General features: G+C 49.2%; 1 protein-coding gene across 1 annotated transcript in view; it reads left to right on the top strand.

Moving 5' to 3' along the window:
* The window catches only part of FAM194C (family with sequence similarity 149 member C), a 105,061-nt gene that overhangs the window by 25,653 nt on the left and 65,046 nt on the right, over positions 1 to 14,362 (top strand). Inside the window, exons 7-8 of the mRNA XM_006160679.2 lie at positions 2,151 to 2,292; positions 3,299 to 3,583. Coding sequence (XP_006160741.1) covers positions 2,151 to 2,292; positions 3,299 to 3,583 — 427 coding nt within the window. The remainder of the gene's footprint in view (positions 1 to 2,150; positions 2,293 to 3,298; positions 3,584 to 14,362) is intronic.

Raw genomic sequence — 14,362 nt, 5'->3', positions numbered from 1 at the left:
ACGCACGCACACGCGCCTGGCGTGAGTTTAAGCCACTGGGTCCGGGACTCAAACTGTGGTCGACTACGTGGGAGTCCAGCAATATAGCCATTACGCTAACTGCTGGTCCCTGGATTGGCATGTCTTGAGCAGTGTGTTACCTCTGCTCCATGGAGCTGGCCTCTGTTCTATTGTTTTTGTTTGTTTGTTTTAAAATAATTATTTAATTGTGTTTATCCATTCATTTATTATCATCATCATTATTATTACTATTATTAATTTGACCAGAGAGAGACAGAGAGAGAGAGGGAAAGTGAGAGAGAAAGCCACCAGGTCCGGGACCTGAACTGTGGTCGGCCATATGGGAGTGTCCAGTGCCTTAACTGCGACGCCATCTGCTGGTCTCCCACCTGTTCTATTGTTTAAGAATCTGCCTCACACATGCATGCTGGGGATTTGATTAACCTCACCTGATCCTCTCAAAACAAAAACACCCAAAACCAGCAACAACAAAACCTCCCTGACAGTTTACGCGCAAAGCGTCGGCTGTGCCAGCCTGCCTCAGGACGTCCCGGTTTATGCCACGGTTCCCACGTCACTACGCGAGGTGTCCTTTCCCTCTAACGCGTCCCAGCCCGAGCCGGAGCCCTCAGTACGCTGCCATTCTGGTTTGACGTCACGTGGTGTTGCGGCCTCCACTGTCTCCCACACACACGTGCCGTCACACCACGCTAGCTGGCAGCTCTGGGCTCGGGCACACGGGGAGCAGCTGCACCAGGAAGGGGGCCCAGCCCCTAAGGGGACAGCGGCTCTTCCTGGAAGGTGCTCCAGAGTTCGAGAGAACTGAGAGAAGTGTGTTAGCAGTTCCTGGTGGGAGCAAGAGTCTGTTCTCCAAGGCTCCCCGGGGTGGGCCAGACAGGACGTTCAGGCCGTGGGTACTGGGTGGCCAGCCAGCGCGTGGCTGGGCCTCAGGCCCTGGTCTGAGCTCAGAGTCCAGTCTCTGTCCGCTAAAGGCAGGGGAGAAGGAGAAGGACCGGGACGCTCCTGGTAGCAGATAACAGAGACAGAAGGCCAAGGCTGAAGGTCAGGGAGAACGGTTCACTCTGAGGCCCTCGGAGCCCAGCCAGAGCCCAGGGATGTCCTCCACCCAAACCCAGCCTTCATCTTGGCACCAAGGCTGTACCTGCGGAGGCTCCGCTGGGAGAGGCCGAGAGCAGGGCTGCAGGGCTCCCCAGCCACCGAGCGGGACTCGGTGCAGTCACCTCCGTCACCTGTGGCACTGGCTGTGGGGATCAGCCGTGAGTGGAAGCCCAGCCGGGACAGATCACTGCGGGCCTCCAGTGGAACCTGCTGCTCCCTGCCAAAGGCCCCAGCCCCGCCGGCATCCAACAGGTGCTGAGGCCGCTGGAGGCGAGAACGAGACTGTGTCTTTAATCAGGAGTATCAAAAGGGACTCCCTTGAGGGTCAAGGGAGCCCTGCCGGAAACAGGCCGCAGCTGTGGCACACGGCAGGTCCAGGCGCACGTGTGTAAGTCGGTCTCCAGCACGTGCCTTGCGGTGGATTCACACAGCGATGCTTGCTTTGGAAGTGACTGGGTGACCGGCCAGGGATTCCTGTCTCTGGATAAATGACCCCCAGCTCCCTTGTCCTGGCTGAACACCGGGTCTTGAAAAGTCATTTTCTTTTTTTTTCCAAGAGAGATTTTTGCTATAGGGCGCATGCACTTGCCAGAGAGACAGAGAGAGACAGAGAGGCAGAAAGTGAGAAATCACGCCCCAGTAGGGGGATGGCCACGCTGCAGTCCCTTCTCCTCTCATCTCTTCTTGGGATCTTGGGCACGCACACACACCCACCCAGCGTGAATTTTTTTTTTTAAGAATTATTTGAGGGGCCAGCAGGTGGCGTGGTGGTTAAGAGCACTGGATTCCCACATAGCTGACTGTGGTTTGAGTCCCAGACCTGGCGGCTTGCTTTCTCACTTTCCCTCTCTCGCTGTCCCTCTCGAGTCAAAATTAAATACATAAAGAGAGAGGGAAAATGAGAAAGCAAGCGCCAGGCCCAGGACTTGAACCATGGTCAATCATGTGGGAGTCCAGTGATGTAACCATTACACCATCTGCTGGTCCCAAAAAACTGGCTTCTGACCCTCTGCCAACGTTGTCGCTCCTAGCTGCAGGCAAAATGAAAATGGTAGAAGACATGAGCACGGCCTCACCCCTGCGGAGACCGGGCACCTCCACCTCGACCAGCGTAGAGCTCAGCGACCCCTGCCCCGAGGCCCGGGAGAAGCTGCAGGAGTTGTGCCGCTGCATGTGAGCGCTGCGTCAGGGTGACAGGTGTTCTCCCCGGGGCCTGCGTGTGTGTGCAGGCACTGGCGGGGAGCCGGGCGGGGAGGCAGGCAGCAGCCACAGGGGCGTCCTGTTCCCCACGCACCATCCTCGCCCCGATTCACTGCCCCGTACCAGGAGAGGGGACTGATGCCCACGTTCCAAGAGGAGACGGGCAGCTGGGGCGCATGGGTAGATCAGGACTCACCTGAGCTCAGGCAGCAGCTCTGCCGGCCCGCGCCCTACCCACTGCCCAGTTCCCAGTGCCCCGTCTCTGCTGCTGCCTTACCCCCTCCCTCCCAGCGAGGCCTTGCAGCCTTTGCCTTAACGTGAATTGCAAGGTGGCCCCCTACGAAAACCAAAATAAAAAGCTCTCCCAAACAAAACACTCCCAAACAAAGCAAAGCAAAGCAAAGCAAAGGAAAAACATGCTTACGAGTGAGGATGACCCGTATTTATGGTGTTGGAGACCCCAAGAGGCTACCTGAGAAGTCACTCGGCATTTCTCGGAGGCCCCGATGGTGGGCCACGAAGGACTGAAACCTACTCACTTCTGGTATCTGAGCCGTAGCCCGGGTCATCGCTGAGCCAGACCGGGGCAGAGCGCAGCCCCTCTGCCTCCCTGCGGTGACATGCTGGAAGGAAGCCTCTTCCCTGCAACCTCAGGACAGGGGGACAGGGGTTGGGGGGTCGGGAGGGAGGGCAGGCCCCCTTCTCCTGCACACAGCCTCCCCTCACACCCCCAACACACACAGTCACACTCCAGAGTGTTCACGTCCACACTGAAGAGGTCAGGCAAGGGCTGGTCTCTGAGGTTCCTTCACGAGTCTTCCAGATGTTAGGGACGGGGGGGAGGGGGGGCTGGGATAGAGGTGTGGGCTTCTGGGAGAGGGAAGGCGCGAGTCCTGGGTGCTGGGGAGGGCGTACAGGGGGCCTCCCTGGTGGGCCAGAGCCACGTGGCTAGAACACCCGTTGATCTCCTTCCCTGCAGAGAAGCCGAAAGGACCTCGTGGAAAGGGAGGAACGTCTCCTACCCCATGGTCTTACGCAACTACAGGACAAAGATCCCCATCCATCCGGCGTCGGCCTCCAAAGGGGACTCGCACACGCCCAATACCCATCACTATCAGGCTGTGGGTGCTCAGGCCCCCACCCCCACGGCCCACCCTCCGTTCCTCCACCGCTCGCAGTACCCCCGGCACTCTCAAGAGTCCAAGGTGCCCAAGAAGGCCATCAAGTTGCACTACACCTTCGATGACGGGTCCTCCTTCGTGTAGTATCCTTCCACTGGGCGCCGCCCTTCTCCCCAGCAACCCGGCCCCAGAGAAGTCTGGAGCTTGAGACAGCCAAGGGCTTCGCTCGCGCTTTGTAGACGGTCAGAGAAGCTTGGGTGTGAGTCCTCCTGGGTATTAAGAGCCGGCCCCGTGGCCTAGTCGTTAAGGGAGCCAGATCTTACATGGCCAGCTTTGGTTCAAATCCCAGCCCCCAGTGGTTTGAAAACCATGCCAGAGGTTGGGGGCCAGCAGGGGGCATGGTGGTTAAGGGTGCTGGACTCCCACATGGCTGAATGCGGTTCAAGTCCTAGACCTGGCGGATCGCTTTCTCGCTTCCCCTCTCCCTCTCTCTCACTCACTCTGTTCTTCTCTGGTCAAAGTAAAATAAATAAATAAAGTTAAATAATTCTTTAAAAAGAAAAAAGGAAGAAAAAATTATGCCAGGGGCATGTGTGTGCCCCAGATCCTGATAGGATGGGGGAATGGGGAAGAGATTGTGACATGACCACGCCAGAGTGGACGTGCTTCTTCCTCTCCCCCACCTCTCTCTGTCTCTCTGGGGAGTGCACACACCCTCTAGCCATTAAAAAAATGTTTGTTGGGACCAGCAGTTAGTGTAATGGCTATGTCACTGGACTCCCATGTAGTCGACCAAGGTTCGCATCCTGGACCTGGTGGCTTAAACTCACGCTGGGCACGTGTGCGTGTGTGCCCAAGATCCCGAGAGGAGAATGGAGGAGAAGGGATTGTGGTGTGACCATCCCCCCTGGGGGGTGATTTCTTGCTTTCTGTCTCTCTGTCTTTCTCTGTCTGGCGAGCGCATGCGCCCTGTAGCTTAAAAAAAAAAGAAAAAAGAAAAGAAAAGAAAAAAAAATGTTTGTGCCAACCAGACGATAAGTACTGGAGTTTAAGCCTCCCGTTCAGCTCGGATGGACACTAGCATACCGAAGCCCACTGCCTGTGAGACGCTCATGAGAGCAGGCGGGGAATTCAGACAGAGCTTCCTGTAGGGAGGTCCCAGCTGAGAAGAGGTTAAAGACGTGACAGCTCCTCTCTGGCCTAGAGGGGAGGGGTAGAAAGCCCTAAGTAGGAGCCAGTAGGTGGCATGGTAGTGAAGGTGGCTGGATCTCACATGGCCGTCTCTGTAGTTTGAGTCCTGGACATGGGAGCTTGAACACCATGCCAGTGTGTGTGTGTGTGTGTGCGTGTGCGTGTGTGCGTATGTGCCCAAGTCCCAGGAGAATGGAGGAGAAGGGATTGCAGCCTGGCCATCCCCTGGGGGGGAGGGTGAGTTCTCACTCCCTCTCTCTGTCTCTCTCTGGGAAGTGCACATGCCCCATGGCAAAAACTTTAAAAAGACGGACAGTTCATCCCTGCCTTAGAGGGGAGGGTCAGAAAGGCCCAAATACCTGTGACTCTTCCTCTTTCTGCTGCTGGCTCTCTGGGTAAGCCGTGTGGTTCTTGCTCCCTTCTACCGTCCACACACTCGGAGTCAGAGTCTCACCTGGGTTGTCCATACCACGTCCCCCGATTGCTGTGGCTGAGGTCCATCCGTGCTCTGAGCACAGGGCAGTGGGGTCCTCAACTCAGTGCGCGTGAGCAGCAGAAGGCGACACATTTTCTCTTTGAGGATTCAATGAAAGCTCGGGACCAGCACTTAGTGTAATGGCTATGTTGCTGGACTCCCACGTAGTCGACCCCAGTTCGAGTCCCGGACCCGGTGGCTTCAACTCACGCTGGGCGCGTGTGCGTGTGTGCCCAAGATCCTGAGAGGAGAATGGAGGAGAAGGGATTGCGGCGTGGCCATCTCCCCGGGGAGTGATTTCTCGCTTTCTGTCTCTCTGTCTCTCTCTGTCTGGCGAGCGCACACGCCCTATACACCGTATAACCCCTAAAAAAAAAAAAAAAAAAAAAAAAAAAAGAAAGCTCCAAGCCCTTGTTCCAGGAATATGTACTATTTATTTATTTATTTATTTATTTATAGTCATCCACGGTACATCGATACAGTATATAAAATGAAATTTCCATCCAGAATACGCTGTATGTTGGCTCATCAAGGATATTACCATACATGTTGTCAACAAATTATTTTCTATTTCTCGTTTCTTATAGAGTTTTTTTTTTTTCCACATTTTATTGATTTGCAAAATATCTTAATTAATTTAAAGACTTTCAATAGCAAGCACAGCTGATATATACATGTTTATGAATGCATGTCTGGCTTTAGGCATAAACCTCAGTGAGTAAACCGAACGTACTATAAAGTAGCACCTCACTGGGGCTATATAGCTTACTACAGTCATTAAATAGGTGTTAATAGGTATTTTTAATGCGTTTTTAATGTCAAGAAAACAGTTTTAGTTTTACTAGATCAAAATTTTAAAAACTGTTAAGAGAAATTTGCTTAAAACTTAAAGCCAGGAAAAAGGATTAGGATTCAGTTTAAATAGTAGGTAGGTTGGGATTCAGTTCAAATAGGTAGATGAACCTATCAACAGTTTAAGAGAAGACAAAAAATCCTTAAATAAGGAAATCTAAGCATCAAAGAAAATCAATATGGTTTAGTCTAAAGTCAAAAAATTCTGTTTTACTGGTTTAGACTCATGTAATTAATCTCGCTTATATTGAATTTGCAGTGTCACTGTGGTCTGATCTTTCCATTTAAACTCTGAAAGTTGACATTCAACTTCGGACTTGTCCCTACCATTAGGTTGGCCATTCTCTTGGTTATTTCTTGTACTCTTATTTCTGTGTGTCCAACTTTAGTTTTCCTGGTATAGCGCTCCCTTCAGCAGTTCTTGGAGCTGGTCTGGTGTCGGAAAATTCTTTCAGGTTTTGTTTATCTGAGATATTTGTCTTTTTTCCAATATGAAAGAAAATCTTGCTGGGTATAATATTCTTGGTTGAAATTGTTTTTCACTTAACACTTTGAATATATTTTACCGTTCTTTCCTTGCTTGCATTGTTTCTGATGAGAGGTCCACATTAGCCTTATGGGATATCCTTTGAAAGTAACTTGACACTTCTCTCTTGCCAATTTCAGAATCTTGTTTCTGTCTGTGGTTTTGGTCAATCTGGCTATGATGTGCCTCGGGGAAGATCTTCTTGGGTCGATTCTCTGTGGGGTCCTTTGTATTTCTTGGGTCTGGGATCTTTGAATGCCTCTCTAGGTTTGGAAAGTTTTCTTCTAGGATTTCATGGACTAGATTATCTATGCCCTTATTAGTTTTTTCACCTTCTGGGATACCAATGATCCGGATGGTTGGGCGTGTAATGGTATCTAGTATTACTCGTATGTTGTTCTCATTTTTTTTTAAAGTTATTTTCTCAGTCTTTTTGGTGATTTTTTTCTAGCTCAGAGGTTCTATCTTCTACATCTGAGATTTGATCGTCTGCATGATCTAACCTGCTTTTGATATTTTCAAGGGAAGTTTTGATTTCCTGTGTTACAGCCTTCATCTCTAACAATTCCGTTTGATTCCTTTTTATGGTGTGTGTTTCCTCTTTCAGATCGTGCAAGAACTTCGTCACCTCCTGGAACTCAGTGTCTCTTTTCTCCTGCATCTTCTGGAGTTTGTTGGCTCTCTTCTCTTGCATCTCTGTTAGCCTTGTCACTATGAATATTTTACATTCTTTAGCTGAGATTTCCATGAATTCCCTTATATTTTCTGGCTCCTGGCCAGAGAAAACTCGCGCCAGGCACATGTGCATATATGCCCAAAATCGTGAGAGGAAAATGGAGAAGAGATTGCAGCATGGCCATCCGCCCTGGGGGTTGATTTTTCACTTTCTGTCTCTCTCTGTCTCTTTGGCGAGTACACATGCTCTATAGCAAAAACACTTTCTCTAAAAAAAATAATTATTCAAGGATTATGACCACCAAAGACCCTCTGCCTAGACTTCACCCTCCTGTCCCCAGGTCACACACACCTCTGTATGTGTGTGTGTGTGTGTGTGTGTGTGTGTGTGTATTTCTCTGGTCAAATTAAAATAAATGAATAAGTAAATAAAATTAAATTTTAAAAATTCTTCTAAAAAAAACCCCTAGATTTAGGAAAGTGAAGTGTTTTATTTTTAAAAATTTAATTCATTTATTTATTTTAATTTAACCTAGAGGGACAGTGAGAGAGAGAGAGAAAGTGAAAAAGCAAGCTGCCAGGTCCAGAACTCCACACTATGGTCGGCCACGTGGGAGTCCAGTGTCCCCAGCCACCACGCCCCCTGCGGCCCTGGAAAGCGAAGTCTTTGAAGAGACAGATCTCTGTGGAGGCAAGCCCAGGGCCGTGAGCACCTCCGAGTGAGCTGAGTCCAGCGGCTACGTTCATTCATAGTTGCGCGTCGGGCGTGTGCTGCGTGCAGTGGAGTAACAGAATGAATGGGCCGCTCCTACCTTGGAGGGTGCTACTCTAGCCCCGCTGCGTTTTGTTAAAACGAGAGAGGGGTCTTCATTTGGTGGTGAAGGTAGAAGAAAGGGCTCCTTTTGGAGGACGTCTGGGCGAGATGTCACCTTAGACCCTGCGTCCCTTTCAGAGATCTTCTTACCCCCTCCTCCAATGCTCTAGAGCTGGCCAGGCCCCAGATGCCCGATCCATTTGGCAGCGAGGACTCTGAGGCCAGAGAGGGCCAAGCACTCGTTCCAGGTCTCAATCAAAGCTCCATGACTGTCAAGGAGGGAGGCACAAAGGCATTCATTTCTGTCCTTTCATTGAGACCCAAAGTAGGACGTGACCTACACAGTGTCTGGGAATTGGTGGCTTAGGTCCAGGGCCTCCTTGCCTCAAATTAGGAATGGGTCTTGATCACCATTCTTATGCCTTTAATGATTGTTTCCTCCACAGAGAGCAGGTTGGTGACAATCTTTTTTTTTTTTTTAATTTTTTTATTTTTATTTATTTTATTTTGTTTTTTTATTTTTTTGGAGAGATTTTCGCTATAGGGCGCATGCACTCGCCAGACAGACAGAGAGAGACATAGAGACAGAAAGCGAGAAATCACCCCCCAGGGGGGATGGTCACGCCGCAATCTCTTCTCTTCCATTCTCCTCTCGGGATCTTGGGCACGCACGCACACGTGCCCGGTGTGAGTTTTAAGCCACTGGGTCTGGGACGCGAACCGCGGTCGACTACGTGGGAGTCCAGCGACATAGCCATTACGCTAACTGCTGGTTCCTGAGACAATCTTTTTAACGATAAAATCACTGGGTACTCAGGGCTGGCAGGTGGTGTGGTAGTTAGGGCACCAGACTCCCACATGGCCGACTGCAGTTCGAGTCCCAGACTTGGTGGCTTGCTTTCTCGCTTTCCTTTTCTCTCTCTCTCTGGTCAAATGACAAAATAAATAATAATAACAAAATTCAATAAATAATTCTTAAAAAAAAAAAAAGGAAAAGAAAAAGTCGCTGGGCACTCGGAAGCCCCTGCCTTGAGAAGAGAGGGCAGTGCTCAGAGCTATCTCACGTACCTTCGGGGGCCAAGCTGCCCAGCCAGGCCTGCCCAGCACCAGCAGCCCCCTGGCTTAGTTGGCCTCCCCTTGACCGAGCTGGGAATTCAGAATTTAAGTGCCCTGTCAAAGAAGTCTTATTGTTTCTCCCACCGTAAATGAACCCATTCATCACTCTGTGCTCAGCCCTGCCTCCAGTGTGTCCCTGATGCTGAGCACAGTGAGCTCCTCTGAGAGCAGCCGCTGCAGCCTGTGGGCTGTGGGGCTCCCCTTCCCCTGTTTCCCACCGGGCTGCATTTAACAGGATTATCTCCCCAAGCGAGAGCCAAGCTCCTCCAGAAGCTGTGTCTATGAATTAGGTTTCTGTCAAGGAGCCCAGACGGAGTGGGCTGGTGTGTGATCCGCACAGCACCCCAGGCTCCTGGCATCTTCGTTCCCTTACCTGCTCCAGAATTCCAAGGCTCCCCTGGGTGGGACCGCCTCGCACCTTGGGTCTGCTGTGCCTGACACGCTGGACTCAGACCCCAGGGTGACCCCATCCTGACAATGAATGTGTCTCCTTCTTGGGAGCCTCAGGAAGCCAGGGCTCTAGGCTCTGTTTTCTTTTTCTTTCTTCTTCTTTTTTTTTTTTTGGAGAGGTTTTTGCTATAGGGCGTGTGCACTCGCCAGAAAGACAGAGAGAGAAAGAGAGACAGAAAGCAAGAAATTACCCCCCAGGGGGGATGGCCACGCCACAATCCCTTCTCCTCCATTCTCCTCTCGGGATCTTGGGCACGCACGCACACGCGCCCGGCGTGAGTTTAAGCCACCGGGTCCAGGACTCAAACTGTGGTCAACTAACATGGGAGTCCAGCGACGTAGCCATTACACTAACTGCTGGTCCCTAGGCTCTGTCTTCTTGATTACCCTGCACAAGTCACTTGATCACCGTGCTTCCTTTTATTATAAGATTTGGAAGCTGTATCCAGTGATTTATTTTTTTAGAGAGAATTATTTGATTTTAACTTTATTTCTTATTATTTTTCAATTTGACCAGAGAGAGAAAGAAAGTGAGAAAGAAACCCAACAGGGCTGGGACTTGAACCGTGGTCGGCCATGTGGAAATCCAGCGCCTTTAGCCACCACGCCACCTGCCAGTGATCTTCAAGGAGGAATGTCGTATTACTGTGTGCAAACAGCCAAAGCACACATGCAAGTGTTTGATCCTTCTGAGTTCAGAAAATGTTTGGAAAATGCTTCCTTCACCTCCCAGCTTCCGTATAGACCGCTGAACCCAGTGCTGTGTTTTCCCAGAGACGACTGGGCCAAGGTGACAGGTCAAAATGACACATCTGCCCTTAGGGCGTCCAAAAATGAAGCCACAGTAGGCTTCAGACTCCGGAGCCATCCCCGTATTCACTCCCTTTATCCATTCTAGTGGGTGTGATGCCAGAAGGGGCAGGGACGCCCATTCAGAGCGGACCAGCAGTCAGAACCGCGCCACCGACCACTTCACACAGAGGTAGGAGGTGACTAAGAAGGAAAGGCATTTGTTCAGTGAGGCAGTAGCAGGTAGAGCGCAGACCACAGGCCCTAACCGTCTCCGGTACTGGAGGAAGTACAGAACTTCACAGGGGAAGGGGTCGGTGTGAGTGTACCTCTAGAAACAAAGGGCCAGTTCGTCATTGTCTTGGGGCAGAAAAACAAGGGTCATTGTCTTTGGGCAGGGTCACAAGGACACCTAACAGCATGGGGTTGGTGAAGTGGGCAGTGGGGCTTGGGGGCAGTTTCTGTTCCAGACATGCAGGTAAGACAGGATGATGACTCGTTTCAGTTCTCTGCAAGGGCCACTGGGGGACCAGCAGTTAGCGTAATGGCTATGTCACTGGACTCCCATGTAGTCAACCTCAGTTTGAGTCCCGGACCCGGTGGCTTAAACTCACACCGGGCGCGTGTGTGTGTGCGTGCCCAAGATCCCGAGAGGAGAATGGAAGAGAAGGGATTGTGGCGTGGCCCTCCCCCCTGGAGGGTGATTTCTCACTTTCTGTCTCTCTGTCTCTCTGTCTTTCTGGTGAGCGCATGCGCCTGATAGCAAAAACCTCTCCAAAAATTAAACCAAAAAAAAAAAAAAACCACATAAAGGTAAGCCATTGATTAACAAGCCATTGATTAGCAGAAACCAGGTGGATTCAGTCTGGACAACTGGTTTAGAAGCAGTGAGGGCCTAGCTGTGACTTTGCTTGAGCTAATCAAAGCTTGTCACCTGTGATTTGGAAAGGGCTAGTGGAGTCTTTCCTCTTCCTGTCTCCATAGCCTGTATGTAAATACTCAGCAAGGTTATCGTTAACTTCCGTTAGTTAGGGATTAGGACTCATTGTGAGGGAAGGAAAGACAGACTTTAGAGACCGACTTTCTGAAGATTTAATCTACTAAGGTGGACCCCAGGACTACAGTGTACAGTCACCTGGTTCCCTGTGGCTCAGCCGTGGGTGTAAGCAGCATCTCTCGGTAGTTTTCATTTTGATTCGCCTAGTGACACATGATGTCAAAAATCTTTTCATGTGCTTTTTTTTGGTATATGTTCTTCGCAGAAATGTGTATTTAAGTCCTTTGCTCATGTTTCAATTGAGATTGCCTTAAAAAAAATTAAGTTGTGGGACCAGCAGTTGGCGTAATGGCTATGTCACTGGACTCCCATATAGTCGACCATGGTTCGAGTCCCGGACCCGGTGGCTTACAACTCACGCCGGGTGCATGTGCGTGCGTGCTCAAGATCCCAAGAGGAGAATGGAGGAGAAGGGATTGCAGCGTGGCCATCCCCCCTGGGGGGTGATTTCTTGCTTTCTGTCTCTCTGTCTCTGTCTGTCTGGCGAGCGCACGTGCCCTATAGCAAAAACCTCTCCAAGGAAAAAAACAATTAAGTTCTAAGCGTTCTTTGTGTGCTGTGGACACCACATCCTTACCATATGTGCAATTTTTCCCCCATACTGTAAAGTGTCTTTACACGCTCTTGATGAATTTTTTAAAGAATTATTTTACTTATCTTCATGTATTATTATTTTTTAATCCGACCAGTGAGAGAGGGTGGGGGGGCGGTGAGAAAGCACGTTTCCGAGTCCCAGGACTCGAACTGTGGTCAGACATGTGGGATCCAGTGCCTTTAATCACCATGCCACCTGCTGGCCCCATTGGTGAGTTTTACATTTTGAGAAAGTCCCATTTGTTGTTGTGGTTGCTCACTCTTTTGGTTTTATATCAGAGAAGCGATTGCCACATCCAAGGTCCTGAAGATTTCTCCTTCTCGTCTCTTCTAAGAGTTTTACAGTTATAGCTGTCGTATGAGGGGCTTTGTGATATATTCGAGTTCATTTTTGCATGTGGCGTAAGATAAAGGCTCCATTTTATTCTTTCGCATGTGACCAATCATCCCAGTATCATTTGTTGGCTGGAGTATTCTTTCTTTCTTGGTACCTTGTCAAAAATCAATTGGCTTGGGAACAGCAGGTGGCGTGGTGGTTAAGGCGCTGGGTGCTCCCACATGACTGACCACGGTTCGAGTCCTGGACCTGGTGGCTTGCTCTCTCACCTTCTCTTTCTCTCTCTTTCTGTGTATCTCTCTAGTCAAATTAAAAATGAATGAATGAATAAATAAAGTTAAATAAATAATTTTAAAGAATCAATTGCCTATATATTAGGTTGCCTGGATGGCTTTTTGTTTGTTTGTTTTTGTGCGTGTTTTTCTCTATGCAAAAATACGTCATGACTTCCAATGAGCCATTATGTATGGTTTATTTTTAGACTTTCGATTCTTTTTAAAAAAATTATTTATGTATGTAATTCAATTTGTTATGATTACTTTTTCATTTGACCAGAGAGAAATGGAGAGAGAGAAAAGGAAAGCGAGAAAGCAAGCCACCAGGTCCAGGATTCGAACCATGTCAGCCGTGTGGGAGTCTGGTGCCTGTACCACCACGCCACCTCCCAGCCCCTTTAAGTTATACTCTTTTTGGGGGGAGGGGTTTTTGCTATAGGGCGAGTGTGCTCACCAGAGAGACAAAGGGAGACAGAAAGCGAGAAATCACCCCCTGCGGGGGATGACCACGCCACAATCCCTTCTCCTCCATTCTCCTCTTGGGATCTTGGGCACGCACGCACACGCACCTGACGTGAGTTTAAGCCTCCGGATCCAGGACTCAAACCACGGTTAACTACATGGGAGTCCAGTGACATAGCCATTACGCAACTGCTAGTCCCTCAGTTACATTCTTAATGGTTATCTTCGTAAAATGGATTTAATAGTGTCTCCCCAAAATTTATGTCTACCTGGAACCTCAGAACATGCCCAAATTTGAAAATAGGGTATTTGCAGGTGTAATTAAGCTTAAATGGATTCAGACCGGATTAAGATGGGCTCTAATACAATGGCTGGTGTCTTACAAAAAGAGAAAACACACACACACACACACACACACACACAGGGATGAAGGCCATGTGATGACTGAGGCAGAGATTAGAATGGTGCACCTCTAAGCCAAGGAATGCCAAAGATGCCCGGCAACCTCCGGGATGAGCAAGGGAAATTCTTCCTCAGAGCCTCCATTACATGGCCCTGTTAACACTTCGCTTTTGGGCTTTTACCCTCCAGAGCTCTGAGAGAATAAGTTTCTGTTGCTTTAAGCCACGTATTACAGGAAACTAATACAGTTGGGTATTACGTTTGAGAAACTAGTCTGAATTCATAGCCTAGCCTCGATAGTCTAGAAAACTCTGTTCCATCCCTCTTCCTTTATGTTGTTGTTATCGGAAATTACATCTTCATGGGACCAGCAGGTGGCGTGGTGGTTAAGGTGCTGGGCACTCCCACATGGCAGACCACGGTTCAAATCCTGGACCTGGTGGCTTGCTTTCTCACTTTCCCTCTCTGTCTCTGCCTCTCTCTGGTCAAATAAAAAAGAAATGAATTAATAAATAAAATTAAATACTTATTTTAAAAGTTGTATCTTTATACATACACGCATAGTTAGTTATTAACATAGGTTTAAATACTTATTTTAAAAGTTGTATCTTTATACATACACGCATAGTTATTAACATAGGTTTATAATGATTGTTTTACCTATTTATCTTTATTTTGCATTTATCTTTCAAATCTTATAGAAAAAAGAAAAAACATTACTTTTTTATTTTTAGAGAGTTTTTTTTTTTTCTTTGTGGAGAGGTTTTTGCTATAGGGCGCGTGCGCTCGCCAGACAGAGAGAGACAGAGAGACAGAAAGCGAGAAGTCACCCCCCAGGGGGGATGGTCACGCCGCAATCCCTTCTCCTCCATTCTCCTCGCGGGATCTTGGGCACGCACGCACACGC

The sequence above is a fragment of the Tupaia chinensis genome, unplaced genomic scaffold, assembly GCF_000334495.1.
Source record: "Tupaia chinensis unplaced genomic scaffold, TupChi_1.0 Scaffold000704_1, whole genome shotgun sequence".
Lineage (NCBI taxonomy): Eukaryota > Metazoa > Chordata > Mammalia > Scandentia > Tupaiidae > Tupaia > Tupaia belangeri.
This window is presented reverse-complemented; position numbering and strand designations above follow the sequence as displayed.